The following is a 15,684-nucleotide window of genomic DNA, read 5'->3' as shown; positions in this document are numbered from 1 at the left end:
TCTATACCCTGTCCAAAGACATGAGTTCACTGATAATGTAATTGGATATGAGAGCAATGTCAAATTGCCATAAAAGTTTCTAAATCACTTTCTCTCTATATACTATTTCTTCCTAGACCGATAACAGTTTGTAGACTGGCACTTTGAGTAGAGGCAAGCTATTTAACCATTTTTTTAAGATAGTTACCAACCTTATATAGGATAATCAGGTATTGTTAATCTTGAATGTATTTTTATTTTATTTATTTATTTAGAATGTATTTTAGTTCAGCAAGTATTAATACACATTAAGTAGTTGCCAAATACAAAATAAATATTTGTAAGGCTTTTAAAAAGCAGTTACTCTTTTTAAACAGGTGTATTTTAATTGACTAACTGAATCAAAATTCATTTGATTTAATCATTTATAAAGAACTATATACTTCTAAGTAAATACAGCTGTTGTTTTATATTTTAGTACATGGTTCCAAAACTGTATCAGTATGCATGTTAAACAGTTTTCCATTTTACCCTTGATATAAATATTTAGGTTTCAAATTTGGCTTCGTTAATTTATCTTTCTTTTTCTTTTTTTAAGCTGTCAGTCCACGATGCATTAATATTATCACAACCAGTTTCTACACCTTTACCACTAAGGTAATTAATGGTATATAAAATAATACGTTTATTCACTTGGATCAGAATGCTTTAATATATTTTAAGAGTTAGTATGATAGAACTGTGCTATTTTTACAAATGGAGAATAACCTTAATGTTTCAAAGTTTGATAGCTGGTTGTATGGTAGGGGTCATTCACCATTTTAAAAATGAAACACTTAAAGAGAGTTGCAAGATCAGATGTAGGGAGTATCTCCCTCTTCCTCTTATCTCCCCTCCCCATATCCAGTTTATTACTAAATATTTCAGGTGAACTGCCTTTACCTCCTAAAATGCCTTGAATCTCTTAGCTTCTCTTCGTCTGCGTGGCTGGTCCAGGCTCTGTACGGCCTTCACCTGAGCTGTTTCGTTATGAACCTCTTCACTGGCACCCTTTTGCTCTTGTTTTCCAGTTTTTTATTCACACTGCAATGTGCCTTTTTGAGGATGCTAATATAAAATTGTTGGAGAATGCAAATATTTTTATTTGGGGCATAATCTCTTACTGTATTCACCTCTTCCTTTCCTGTGCTTTAGTCACAATATGTTTATTTCAATTTCTTGAACATGGCAGATGGTTTTTCCTGCCTCAGGAACTTTGCAAATGTTGTCTCCCCACCAGCCTCTACCTTCTTTCTTTTGAGCTTGGCTCAAACGGCTGTTCTTTAGGGAGATCTTTCCTGATAAATGCCCCCTTTGTTTCCGAAGGATGAGTTTGAATCATTTTCTTGCACCATCTCATTAACTTTGCTAGTTTGCAGTGATGACTAAATCAGGACTTGAGGTTAATGTTATATTCTCAATGTATCAATATTCAGAAAATAATAAGCAAAGCTTAGTACCTTTTGGTGAAATAGTTGATAATCTTTCTCTCCTTTTCTAGTGGAGCGAACTTCAGCACCTTGTTAATGAACCTGGGTCCTGAGAATTGTGCAACGCTGCTGCTCTTCGTTTTACTCGAGAGTAAGATCTTGCTGCATTCTCTCAGGCCAGCTGTTTTGACTGGGGTAGCTGAAGCTGTTGTAGCTGTAAGTATAGAATTTTCTTTTTAGTACAGAATTCTTGAGAGAATTTTTACTCTGAAGGGAAATTTCCTTCAGTGAAAGCAACTTTGAAATTACCACTAAATGTTTAACATAAAGTAATAGAGTGGCAAAGAGATAATATAAAGAAAAAAAGTAATTTGTATTGAGAGAAAATTTCAGTTTCTAATTTTTCGTATCTTGGAGTTCTTCAGAGAAGTTATATGATTACATAAAAATAGAACTTGTGAATGGAGTTTACTGTGTTAAATGAGAAGCTCTAGTCAATTTCAGCTGCCCTAAATTGTGGGCATGACTTTCTCCCAATTTGAACCTTTAATCATTGTGGGCCAGTAACATACACGAAAATCTAGGTGATTGTAAAATTGAACAATGTACAAATGCTTTGCTGTTGTGAAAAGCATAAATAAAAATTCAAGTCCCCTCCGGTTTTAAAACCTCTTGATGGCATCCCATTGCAGTTAGAAAGAGGTCTGATCATTAGGGCTTTATAGGTCCATAGTGTTGAATTTTGGATGTTCCATTTCTCTATCTTCCATTATTTGTTTAATTTAAAATAGTTGACTCTCCTTTCTTCCCTTCCCCATTTTACTGACATGGAGGTAGGGATCTAGGTCTCTTTTCCACTCCTGTGTCCTCAGCACTTATTACAGTTAAATAGCATGGAGTAAACACTCAGTAAATACTTGCTGAATGACAAATGGGGTATGTCTCCAAGATCTTAATCTGGTCAAAGAAATGCTGCTAGGATTGAAAACACTAATAGCTATTTGAGATGGTTCATGGGGGACAAAGATCCTAGTTATATACTAATTATTCCAAACCTCCCCAGTTGCATGTGAAAGCAAAAGTAGTTATAATGTGAAAATATTTGTTAATAAACTGACTAGTTTTAGAAAGTTCCCACTCAAATATTCCTTCCTATAAAACTTTAGGGATTATCTACTGCCCTCTCTCTGAATCTTTGTAGTTTAGTCTCTTACAATGTGAACTTGGAAATCTTATTAAAATGCAAGATTGCTTGAAATTTATGTAACCGATGTTGCTTGCAAGACTGTTGATAAATGAGGATTTGATAGTAAGGCAACTTAGCATTTAAAGAGAAGAAAATTGAAAAGAATGGTGACAGGATAAATTCTGCAAAAGGAGAATGATTTTGATATCAAAAAATATTGAGGAGTTAATGGAGCCTTGTAGCAAGAATTGGTGGAACCAGTGAATATTTTTGTGAAATTGACTATATTTTTGATTGTGCTGTGAAAGTCAAAGATGAAAATAAGGATGTTGTATTTTGTTGTTCAGTAGTTTTATTGTGAAATTTCTTACATAGTTGGAGGTATAACATACCTTTTGTTGAATGGAAGATGGTCAGTTTTTACTGGAGGAACTCTGGAGTCCTTGCAAGGTCTTTTGCAAGCAGTTCTGTACCTCTGCTCTCTGATCTCATTTTCCACTTCTCTGCCTTTTGCTCACCCTGCTCCGCCTGTGCTACCCCTGGAGCATATTAGGCAGTCCTCACACCATACGGTCTTTGGCCTGGCTGTTCCTTTTCTTCAAAACGCTGTTCTCCTAGATATCCCCTTGACTAAATCCCTTACCACCTTCAAGTTTCAGCCCAGTGTCTCTTTCTTAATGAGGACTACCCGCTTTAGCCTGTTTAATACTATAGCCTACTTTCCCTCTTTCCTCTCTGCTGTTCTAAACTCTAGTACCTTTTACTTGGCTTTACTGTTTTTTTTTTTTTTCTCATAGCACTTAGCACTCTCTCACATGGCATATAGTCTGTTTATTACGTCTTCTTTTTGTTTTCTCTCTCCCTGCTAGACCAGGTGTTTGAGTAAAATCCTGGCTGCCGCTTGTTTTTTTAAAATATGTTTTACTGGAACCTAGGCCATTTATTTATATATTTCCTGTGCTTTCATCCATGAAGGCAGAGTTATTTGTGACAGACGCATTATGGTTTGCAAGCCATAAAATATTCTGTATATTTTACAGAAAAAGTTTGCTGACTCTTATGCTGTACTATAAACTTCATGAGGGCATGGAGCTTTGTTTTATACACTGTTAGAGCCCCGTCGTATAGAACAGTCTTTGGTACATATTAAGTGCTCAATTGTCAGAAAGCAAGTAAATGATTGAAGACAGAATTCCAATTCTATATAACCATCTGGAATAACTGGCAGAGGTAGTAAATGTTATAGGTAATTATTTGGGGTGAGTAATGATGGGTAAGGCGACAGTTGAACTAGACCTTGAAAGATAGCAAAGATTTTTATAATAGAAGAAAGATTTTGTCATCAGTGATTAAAATTTTAATATTAGTTGAAGTGGAACATTTTATGTTTATTTGGGCAGTTAGGAAGATTTTTTGTTGAAATTTTTAGTTGACTGTTACTATTCCCAAGATAATCGTTTAAATTTTTTGTTTTGTTTAGTTCTTGGTGTTCTTAGTTGAATTTTAATCAGAGGTTATCTTGAAATTTAATAGATGGATGAAATGCATCAGTTAAAAATCATGAATTTGTTTTATAAAATTTCCATCAATTTTTTCCCTTCTCTCACTTTCTCCATAAAGTAGGAATGTGGATTTTCTATAGACATTAGAATTAATGTTCAAAGAGCTGTTAGCATTTTAATTGTGCTTATGATCATTGTCATGCCTAAAGGTTTTAATCACAGTGCTTCATAGGATTAACCTGTAATGTTTTATAGTCATTTATATTTTGGAATGAAGTTTAAAGTGAAAGAAACTAGACTTTAACTGCTTTTTAACGGTCCCTTTCAATAATATTAGTTAATTACGTAATTCTTATTGCAAATTTAAAAGTTGGTTAATTTTTTAAAACTTTTTTCCCAGATGATCTTTCCATTTCAGTGGCAATGCCCATATATTCCCCTTTGTCCTCTGTCACTGGCGGCAGTGCTCAGTGCACCTTTACCGTTTATAGTTGGAGTTGACTCAAGGTACTTTGATCTTCATGACCCACCACAAGATGTTGTTTGCATTGACTTGGATACAAACATGTTATATCTGTAAGTTGATTCTTTTTGTATTATGTCCCTTTATATTTTTCTCCACATGTAATTGTAGCTCATCGAAAGCATATACAAATTGCTACTTTTAAAAGTTGTTAATAAGTCTTCATCTTCAATTCAGTGATTCTCAATCAGGACAGGTATCAGAGTCCTGGAATGTTACATAGTTTGAAAAAGAATGTGTTCAGTATTATAATAGTTTATATTGGATAATAATGTTAATGGTAGACAGGAGATGTTTATATTTATCAGAAGATAATATGGATTCTTAAAAAGAAAAAGGGTAAACCCTGCTTTCAGAGCTCAAGAAATATGATGTCTAGGTTTAATTCAGAATCCATGTGTAAGTCACAACATAGTGACCTTATCACAATATAGGGTAATATTATGCTGTTTCCTTAGTTCAAGATTTGAATTTTACGGGGATTGTAGAGAAATTGATACTAAAAATCAATCACAGTTTGTGTTTAGGTGATAAATTTGTATAGCAGTGGTGTAACTGAGGGTTCAGAGAGAGTACCACACTCGTAAAAGCAGCTTCATCCATCCAGTTCTAGATGGATGTTTAGGCGCTCCCTCCACACCCCATCCCCAACGACAAGAGCAGCAAAGTGGGAAAGAGCGGTAAATAGTGAAAGTTCCCTAGTGTAAGTGTCAAATTCCAGGTCCTGGGGTGCTTTTATTCTTTCCTGTTTGATATCGGTAGAAAATGAATAGAGAAAGAATTTGGGATGAGACTTCGGTGGTTACAACAGTCGAATTGGTTGGGGAAAATAGGCTTGCGTGAACCCAAAGAATAATTTAAGGAAGGAAGAAAACATTTGATGTACCTTAAAAAATAATTTTGAAATGAATCTACCATTGTATTTTGAAAACTGTAATTGTGGTATTGTTGTAGCTCCATACTATGTTTGTTTATTTATTTGAGCTTTCAATACTTTTTAAGAATTGAAGTATAGTTGATTTACAAAATTACACTATTTTCAGGTGTATAGCATAGTGATGTAGTCTTTTTATAGCTTATATTCCAGTAAAGGTTATAAAAGCTGATGGCTATAATTCTTTGTGCTATGCAGCAGTGGTCCCCAGCCTTGGCGGTACCAGGGACCAGTTTCTTGGAAGATAATTTTTCCATGGACTGGGGGTGGGTGGAATGGTTTGGGGATGGTTTGAGCAACATTACATTTATTGTACACTTTATTTCTAATCTAATACTGCCATTAAAGTACCTGTCTATGGCCCAGAGGTTGAGGACCCCTGCTATACAGTATATGCTTGTTGCTTATTTATTTTGTATATAGTAGTCTGTGTCTTTTAATCCTATACCCTTATCTTGCCCCTCTCCCCTTTCTTCTCTCTACTGGTAACCATTAGTTTGTTTTCTGTAAATGTGAGTGTGTTTTGCTGTCCCTTTTTTTTGTTTTGTATTTTAGATTCTACATATAAATGATAGCACATAGTATTTATCTTTGTCTGACCCATTTTACTAGGCATGATATTCTCTAGACCATCCATGATGCTGCAGATGTTAGCATTTCACTCTTTTTTTGTCAATCAGTTCAGTTCAATCACTCAGTTGTGTCCAACTCTGCGACCCCATGAACTGCAGCACGCCAGACTTTCCTGTCCATCACCAACTCCTCGAGCTTGCTTAAACTCATTGTCCATTGAGTCCATGATGCTATCCAACTGTCCCATCTGCTGTCGTCCCCTTCTCCTCCTGCCTTCAATCTTTCCCAGCATCAGGATCTTTTCCAATGAGTCAGTTCTTTGCATCAGGCAGCCAAACTATTGGAGCTTCAACTTCGGCATCAGTCTTTCCAATGAATATTCAGGACTGATTTCTGTTAGGAAGGACTGGCTTGGATCTCCTTGCAGTCCCAAGGGACTCTCAAGAGTCTTCTCCAATCCCACAGTTCAAAAGCAGCAATTCTTCTGCGCTCAGCTTTCTTTATAGTCCAACTCTCAGATCCACACATGACTACTGAAAAACCATAGTTTTGACTAGACAGACCTTTGTTGGTAATGTCTCTGCTTTTTAATATGCTGTCTAGGCTGGTTATAACTTTTCTTCCAAGGAGCAAGCGTCTTTTAATTTCATGGCTGCAGTCACCATCTGCAGTGATTTTGGAGCCCCCCAAGATAAAGTCTGTCACTGTTTCCATTGTTTCCCCATCTATTTGCCATAAAGTGATGGGACCAGATGCCATGATCTTAGTTTTCTGAATGTTGAGTTTTAAGCCAACTTTGTCACTGTCCTCTTTCACTTTCATTAAGAGGCTCTTTAGTTCTTCTTTGCTTTCTGCCATAAGGGTGGTGTCATCTGCATATCTGAGATTATTGCTATTTCTCCCAGCAGTCTTGATTCCAGCTTGTGCTTCATCCAGCCCAGCATTTCTCATGATGTACTCTACATATAAGTTAAATAAGCAGGGTGACAATATACAGCCTTGACGTACTCCTTACCCTATTTGGAACCAGACTGTTAATAGTATTTATTCATTTATCTGTTGATGAACACAGGTTGCTTCCGTGTTTTGGCAATTGTAAATAGTGCTGCCATGAATAATGGGGTGCATATATCTTTTTACATTAGTGTTTTCTTTTTTTCTGGACATATACCCAGGAGTGGAATTGCTGGGTCTTATGGTAATTCTATTTTTAGCTTTTTGAGGAACCTCCGTACATTTTTCCACAGTGCCACTACCAATTTACATTTCTACCAACAGTGTATGAGTGTTCTCTTTTCTCCACATCATTGCCAACATTTGTTAATTGTCTTCTTTTTGATGATAGCCATTCTGGCAGATGTGAGGTGACATTTCAAAATTGTTTTGACTTGCATTTCTGTAGTAATTAGTGATATTGAGCAGCTTTTCATGTGCCTGTTAGCCATCTGTATGTCTTTGGGAAAATGTCTCTTGAGTTCTTTCTGCCCATTTTTTTTATTGCATTGTTTGCTTTTTTGATAATAAGTTGTATGAGCCGATAATGAGTTGTATTGTTTGCTTTTTTGATACTGAGTTGTAGGAGATGTTTTGGGTGTTAATTCCTTGTTGGTCATATCATTTGCAGGTATTTTCTTCTATTCCATAGGTTATCATTTTGATTTGTTGATGATTTCCTTTGCTGTTCAAAAGCTTTTAAGTTTAATTAATTCTCATCTGTTTATTTTTGCTTTTATTTATTTTGCCTTAGGGGAGTGATCCAAAAAATACTGCTTTGATTTATATCAAAGGGTGTCCTGCTATTGTTCTCTTTCTCTTAGAGTTTTATGGTTTCAGGTCATCTATTTAGGTCTTTAATCCATTTTGAATTTGTCTAGATATTTGGTGTGAGGGAATGTTCTAATCTCATTTGTTTTACCTGTAGCCCTCCAGTTTTCCCAGCACCAATTGTTGAAAAAACTCTTTTCTTCATTGTAAATCTTGCCTCCTTTATCATAGACTAATAGATTGTAGGTGCATGGGTTTATTTCTGGGCTTTCTGTGTAGTTCAGTTGACCTATGTGTGTGGTGTTTTGCCAGACATAAAATATGCTGTTGCTGGTTTTTTTTTTTTGCTGTTGCTGTTTTGATCACTGTAACTTTGTAGTACAGTAGAAATCGGGGATGTGATGCTTTCAGCTTTGTTCTTTCTCCTCAGGATTGCTTTGGTAATTTGAGGTCTTTAGTGATTGTTCATGAATTTTAGGATTACTTGTTCTATTTCTGTGAAGAATGTCATGAGTATTTTGATGGGGGTTGTATTAAATCTGTAGCTTTGAGTAACATGACCATTTTAGTGATACTAATTCTTTCAGTACAAGATGAGCAAGGGATATCTTTCCATTTCTTTGTATCACCTCCACTTTCCTTCTATGACTTTTCAGAGTGTAGGTCTCTCACATTCTTGGTTAAGTTTATTTCTGGATATTTTATTCTTTTTGATACAGCTTTTAATGGGGTTTATTAAAAAAAACTTTCTGATAATTCATTATTGCTGTATAGAAAAGCAACAGATTTCTGTCTGTTAATCATGTATCCTGCAAGCTTGCTGAATTCATTGATTAGTTCTAATAGTTTTTGTGTGGAGACTTTAGGGTTTTCTTCAGAATTTATTTTTAATTGAAGTGTAGTTGATTTACAATGTTGTGCCGGTTGCTGCTGTACGGTATAGTGGCTCAGTGATACACAAACATACATTCCTTTTTAATATTCTTTTCCACTGCGGTATATCACAGGATATTGAACACAGTTCCCTGTGCTGTATGTTAGGGTTTGTTTATCCATTCTGGATGTAATAGTTTGTATCTTCCAACTTCAAACTCCCAGTCCATCTGTCTCCCTCCCCTGTTCGCCCTTGTCACCCACCAGTCTGTTCTCTGTGTCTCTGAATCTCTTTCTGTTTTATAGGTAAGTTCATCTGTGTTGTTCTTCTAGGGTTTTCTATATAAAGTATCATGTCATCTATAAAGAGTAACAGTTTGAGATCTTCCCTTCCAATTTAGATGCTTAATTTAACGGGAAGGATGTCTGCTTTTCACCATTGAATATGATGTTAGCTGTGAACTGTCATATGTGGCCTTTATTATGTTGAGATTTGTTCCCTCTGTAGCCACTTTATTGAGAGTTTTTAGATGAGTGGTGGTTGAATTTTATCAGTTGCTTCTACAGTGTCCGTTGAGATGATCACGTGGTTTTCCCCTTTCCTTTTGTTAATGTGGTGTGTCACTTTGATTGATTTTTTTTATATTTAACCATCCTTGTGTTGCTAGAGGAAGTCTAACTTGATTGTGGTGTATGATCCTTTTTATATATTGTTGGATTTGATTTGCTAATATTTTGATGAGAATTTTTGCATCTATATTCAAAGATATTGGCCTGTAATTGTCTTTTTTGTAGTGCCTTTGTCTGGTTTTGATAACAGGGTATTGGTGGTCTTGTGATGAATTTGGGAGTGTTTCATCCTCTTTAATAATTTGGAGTACTGTTAGAGAAGTTTGGTAGAATTTCCCAAGGAACTGCCTGACCCTGGACTTTGTTTTCTGGGAATTTTTTAAGTTACAAATTCAATTTTAGTACCAGTGATTGGTCTGTTCAAAGTGTCTGTTTTTCTTTTGCTGCCTTTAGAATTTGCTGTTTACCTTTAAATTCTGCCATTTTAAGTATAGTATCTCTTGGTGCGGGTTTGTTTGGGTTCATCTTGTTTGGGATCCTCTGTGCTTCCTTTATCTGGTTCTCTGTTTCTTTTCTCAGGTTTGGGGAGTTTTTAGCTATAACCTCCTTAAATACATTTTTGATCCCCTTTTCTGTTTTCTGGTACCCCTCCCTATAAGGTGAATATTGGTACATTTAATGTTATTCTTGAGAGCTCTTAAACTGTTTCCATTTTGAAAAATTTGTTTTTCTTTTACCTCTTATTAGTCCCAGCAGTTCTCTAAACAGGCTTATCTCCCCTGCATAGGATTCCTAGACTGGGGTGCCCTGCATTTGTCTCTCACTGCTCCCTCCCATGACTGGGTGTCCACCTTATAATCTTTTTCCTCTGAGTCCCCTCCATGGACACAGGTCCCAACTCAAATCACTTTTCTTTCCTTCCGTGTGTATCTGTCTTATTGACTTGGTGGTACAGTAGTTCACCTGCCAGTTTTCAGTTAGTTTTTCATGAGAATTGTTCCATGTGTTGAGGTATTTTCTGATGTGTTGATGGGGGGAAGTGAGCTCCATATCCTGTTTGTCTACCTACTTGATCCCTACTGTGAACATTTAGATTTACTTACCGCCTGGAAACAATGAACTGCTTGTAAGCCCTAAATATTTCTTGTAGTACAGATTTTGTTATTTTTTAGTTAACTATCCCTGAAAAAGTTGTTTCAAGGTTGCATATATTGTGGTGCTTTGGAAATTATTTTGAAGTTGTAACTCAAAGATTTACCCCATTTTATTTGCTATTCTGAATAAGATAATACAGAGATTGTTAATTTTGCTCAGATTTAAATAACTTCTGTATAATTTCTATAGATCAAAACACTATTTCTAAAATAGTTTTGAATGTTTAATTGTACAATTATTAAATGTTTTAGGTACCAAAGAATTATAGAGAATAATGTGAATAATTTGCATGAATCTTCCACTTAATACACATTATATTTATACTAGTATAAATGATATTTTGTTTTGCATGCTTTAAAAGCTTTTACGTTTGTCTAGTTTTCTGATTTGCTATTTTACTTAGCATTTTCTATGAGGTTCACTTACGTTGATACATGTAGCTCTCCTTTGTTTTCAATATTTACCAGTGTTGATGGCTTTTTAGATTGCAGTTAAATTTTAAAGTATGAATAAAGCCTCTCTGATCATTATTACGCATATTTCTTTGAGTATATGGTTAATATACTCAAAAATATCCCTGAAATATATACCTAGGAATTTAAGATTCTAGCATTGATGTTCATAAGTGATATTGGCTTGATACATAGCATTAGCGCCAACTCATGGTTGGCATATAGTGCTTTCATCTTTGTAGACTTTGTTACTGTTTGTGACATACAGACTCTGTATGTTACTGACTCTGATATTTGTTGATAGGTACTTTGAAGTCTCAAGTCAGTTAAGTTTGACACTTAAAATATTATAATTCTAAAATGTAACTCTGATACAAGACTTGTCTTGTATTCATGACTCCAGTTAATGAAAGTCTGTGTTGGAGGGTTAGAATGAGATGACCAGATTTGGCTGAGGTTGACTGAAATGAAAAGAGAACTTGGAAGTCCCTTAAGAATTTAAGTGATCATTTAAGAATGCAGATTCTTAAATTGTAACATCAGTATAAATACCCTTTCCATTTTCTTTTTTAATTTGACATAAGAATTTTGTTTAAGTAAAGACAGATTATAACAGACTTTATTAATGATGTTGTTATTTAATAGATCAGATGAAAAGAAGAGCATGAACTGGAAGCAGCTTCCCAAAAAGCCGTGCAAAAGTCTGATTAGCACCTTGAAGAAATTGTATCCCCAGCTGTTCTCAGGTAAATGTGAGGAAAAAAGATGGGATTTTTTTTTGTTTAACTTTGTGTTTTATGTTGGAGTGTAGCCGATGAACAATACTGTGACAGTTCCAGGAGAACAGCAGAAGGACTCAGCCATATGTATACATGTATCACTCCCCCAAGTTCTCCTGCCATCCAGGCTGCCACATAACTTTGAGCAGATTTCTCTGTGCTATATAATAGGTCCTTGTTTGTTATCCATTTTAAATATAGCAGTGTGTACATGTCGATCCCAAACTCTCTAACTGTAAAAAGGGATATTTTTAATGAAAGAATGTATATAAAAAAATTCTTGTTAAATTTAAACATAATTTTGCTGTGTTTCATGGGAGTCTCATTACAAAACAAATTCCAGTAGTAAGAAATAACTATTGTGGTTCATGGTGTTTTGGGCATGTTTTCTGTGCCTCCCTGTTTGCCTCTGCCAATGATCCCTTCACATTAATGAGGAGAGGATTTTCAAGAAGTCATGGGCTTTATTTTGACAATTCCCTTAATTGTTATTATATATGTATAACTATGTATTTTTTATATGTATAACATTATGTATTAATGTCATTTATTTCTCTTTCTTGTTTTGTCAGTTCACCGAAAAACTCAAGAAGGTTCAGCAATTGAGATGACTCCAATTGAAGCAGATTTCTCTTGGCAAAAGAAGATGACCCAACTTGAGATGGAAATTCAAGAGGCATTTTTGCGCTTTATGGCATCGATTTTAAAGGGTTACAGAACATATCTCAGACCAATCACAGAGGCTCCTTCAAATAAAGCTACAGCTGCTGATTCATTGTTTGACCGACAGGGTGAGTAGCATTGAAAATATAAATACTTTTTATTTTAAATGAAAAAATTTTCTATTTGGTAGTACTACCAAGAAACATTTACTATATAAGGTCTTAGAATTTTATATTAAAATATGGTGATCTTCTGTGTATTTGTAATCTAGTTCTATGAATAGAATTTCTTTTTAACTTTTATACCTTATTTTTTTTCCTGAGAAATTTGAAATTGGAGGTGTTTAATTATGAAATGTCTAAGATGTTGTTTATATTTATAGTATTCTATGATCAGTTATCTCAGTAGAATGAAGCTGGTCGTTTGCTTTTAGGTGTTTTCTCAACTTTGTATAATTTTTGACCTTATACATTCTAGGCTTTACAGTATTCTCTAACAAATAGTTCTTGGAATAAAGCCACAAGTTTTTAAAATTTTTTGAAAAGTACAGCGTTGTTCCAGGGGAAAATACCATACTCATTCTCTTTAGTATTTGTAGTTTTAGGAAATTACAAAGATTTGTGTTGCTATTCAGCAGCTCTTATATATATATAGTGGCAAACTTAACAGATACATCAGTATTCATAACGACAATTATTTTACATATCTATAGTTTGGCCCTGCAGTTTTGTTTTTTTTTTTAATCTGTATTTTCCCAATAATCCTTTTATCTTTTCTCATTTCTGGTTTAGGATGACTTATCTCTCAAATATTTAGTTACCACTTACTAAGTCCAATTAGTTATTATTTAGGGATATAGAGGAGTATAAAATCTAGCTCCTTGGGATACCCAATGGAAAATAATTTAACATGTTTTAAGAAATAGAACAAATACTCAAGAAAAAGATTTTACATTATCATTCAGTGAGAGGGCATAAACATTCAGAAAAAGGAAACATTCTTAAAGATGAGTATTTTGGAAGACTTCGTGGAAGGAAGAGCATGACTTTAAAGAATGGATATAATTGCTATGATCAACCTAGACAACATATTAAAAAGCGGAGACATTACTTTACCAGCAAAGGTCCATCTAGTCAAAGTTATGGTTTTTCCAGTAGTCATGTATGGATGTGAGAGTTGGACTATAAAGAAAGCTAAGCACTGAGGAATTGATGGTTTTGAACTGGTGTTGGAGAAGACTCTTGAGAGTCCCTTGGACTGCAAGGAGATCCAACCAGTCCATCTTAAAGGAAATCAGTCCTGCTATTCATTGGAAGGACTGATGCTAAAGCTGAAACTTCAATCCTTTGGCCACCTGATGTGAAAAACTGACTCATTGGAAAAGACCCAAAGCTGGGAAGGATTGAAGGCGGGAGGAGAAGGGGACGACAGAGGATGAGATGGTTGGATGGCATCACCGACTCAATGGACATGAGTTTGAGTAAACTCTAGGAGTTGGTGATGGACAGGGAGGCCTGGCATGCTGCAGTCCATGGGGTTGTAAAGAGTCAGACATGACTGAACGACTGAACTGAACTTAACAATTATATTCAGATTCAGTTTTCTTGGCAAGTGGTGCTCACATGAGGCTCACTACTTCTTATTGCAAATCTGCATGTGTACCATTTTTAGTACTCCTAAGATGGATCCATGGATTCAAGTGTTGTCAGACTCATTCATTCATTATAATTTCCCCACCAGCCTTTCATTCAGTTGTATTAGTAGCCTTTGCTGATCATTGCCTAGATCCATTAGAAGAAAAGACTTCTTGTTACTGCTTGGCAAGAATAATTTATTTCTGTTTTATTGGAGCCTTTCTCAACTAAGTAATATTTCAAGGTGATCTAGTAAGGACAACAGCATGTGGAATGCCCTGAAGCATAACAGAAAGGCTGGAGGAAAAACTGACCTTAAAAACCGTGCTTGAAGTGGTGGATGAAAGCCAGATCATGTTGGCTCTTTTAGGAACAATGAAGGATTTCATTGTTAATTCCAAGAGTAATCGCAAGTCAGTGAGGGATATTTAAGTAGGTAATAGGATCAGGGTTGCATTTGTAAAACAAACAAACAAAAAAACCTCTTTGACTTCTCTGCAGAGATTCAATTGGAGGCACCCAAAGTATGGATCTACTTATTAGTTGATTAGTGCCTTGGTTCAAATGAAGTGACCTGGATTATTTGATAGCATGAATAGAAAAGTGATTTTTTAGGATGTAAATTCAATAGAGCTTGGCAGTTGAATATGGGATGTAAGAGGGAGATGTCAAGAACAACTTAGAGCTTCATGTCTTTAACAACCAAGTGGATGGTTTATTGTTTATTTAAGTGCCCTTTATTGAGAAGAGAAATGGCAGAAAGGGGAAGGATCTAATTATTTATTAAGGAAGAGTTTTTCATTTTATTTATTTTATTGACATCTAATTGATGTGCAGCCTTTATATGTCACAGGTGTACAACACAGCATTGTAATTCATAATATTTGCAGGCTATACTCCATTTATGGGGGCTTCCCAGGTGGCGCTAGTGGTAAAGAACCCACCTGCTAGTGCAGGAGATGTAAGAGATGCATGTTCAGCCCCTGGGCTGGGAAGATTCCCTGGAGGAAGGGATAGCAACCCACTCCAGCTTCTTGCTTAGAGAATCCCATAGACAGAGGAGCTTGGCAGGCTTCGGACAGGATTGAAGCAACTTAGCGCACACGCACGCACGCCCTCCATTTATAGTTATTATAAAGTAGTGACTCTATTCCCTGTGCTGTGGGTCCTCACAGCTTACTTCTTCTACGCATGACAGTTTGTACTTCTTAGTCCCCTGCCCCTATCTAACCCCTCCCTGCTTCCATCTCCCCACTGGTAGCCACTAGTTTGTTTTCTATATCTGTGAATCTGTTCTTTTTTTTATATTATATTTACTGATTTGTTTTATTTTTTAGATTCCATTTATAAGTGATGATATAGAGAGTATTTTTCTATGTTTGACTGGTTTCACTAAGCATTAAAGTCAACTGGGTTGTTGGAAATGGCAGAATTTCATTCTTCTTTATGAATGAGTAATAGTCCATTATGTGTATGCATGTGTGTGTGTGTGTGTGTGTATCACAACTTCTTTATCCATCCAACCTAACCTTTGACTAGTTAGGTTACTTCCTTGTCTTGATTATTATAAATAGTGCAGCTATGAATATTGGGGTGCATATATCTTTTTGAATTAGTGTTTTTGTTTT

General features: G+C 35.4%; 1 protein-coding gene across 3 annotated transcripts in view; it reads left to right on the top strand.

The window, feature by feature from the left end:
- The window catches only part of DENND4C (DENN domain containing 4C), a 111,373-nt gene that overhangs the window by 40,119 nt on the left and 55,570 nt on the right, over positions 1-15,684 (top strand). For all 3 annotated transcript variants that reach the window (XM_061132123.1, XM_061132124.1, XM_061132122.1), the window contains exons 8-12: positions 578-636; positions 1,520-1,664; positions 4,537-4,712; positions 11,626-11,726; positions 12,332-12,550. In XM_061132123.1, the coding sequence (XP_060988106.1) occupies positions 578-636; positions 1,520-1,664; positions 4,537-4,712; positions 11,626-11,726; positions 12,332-12,550 (700 nt within the window). The remainder of the gene's footprint in view (positions 1-577; positions 637-1,519; positions 1,665-4,536; positions 4,713-11,625; positions 11,727-12,331; positions 12,551-15,684) is intronic.

This window comes from Dama dama, chromosome 29 (genome assembly GCF_033118175.1).
Source record: "Dama dama isolate Ldn47 chromosome 29, ASM3311817v1, whole genome shotgun sequence".
NCBI lineage: Eukaryota > Metazoa > Chordata > Mammalia > Artiodactyla > Cervidae > Dama > Dama dama.
Note: the sequence above shows the minus strand (reverse complement) of the source record. Positions and strands in the feature narration are given on the sequence as shown.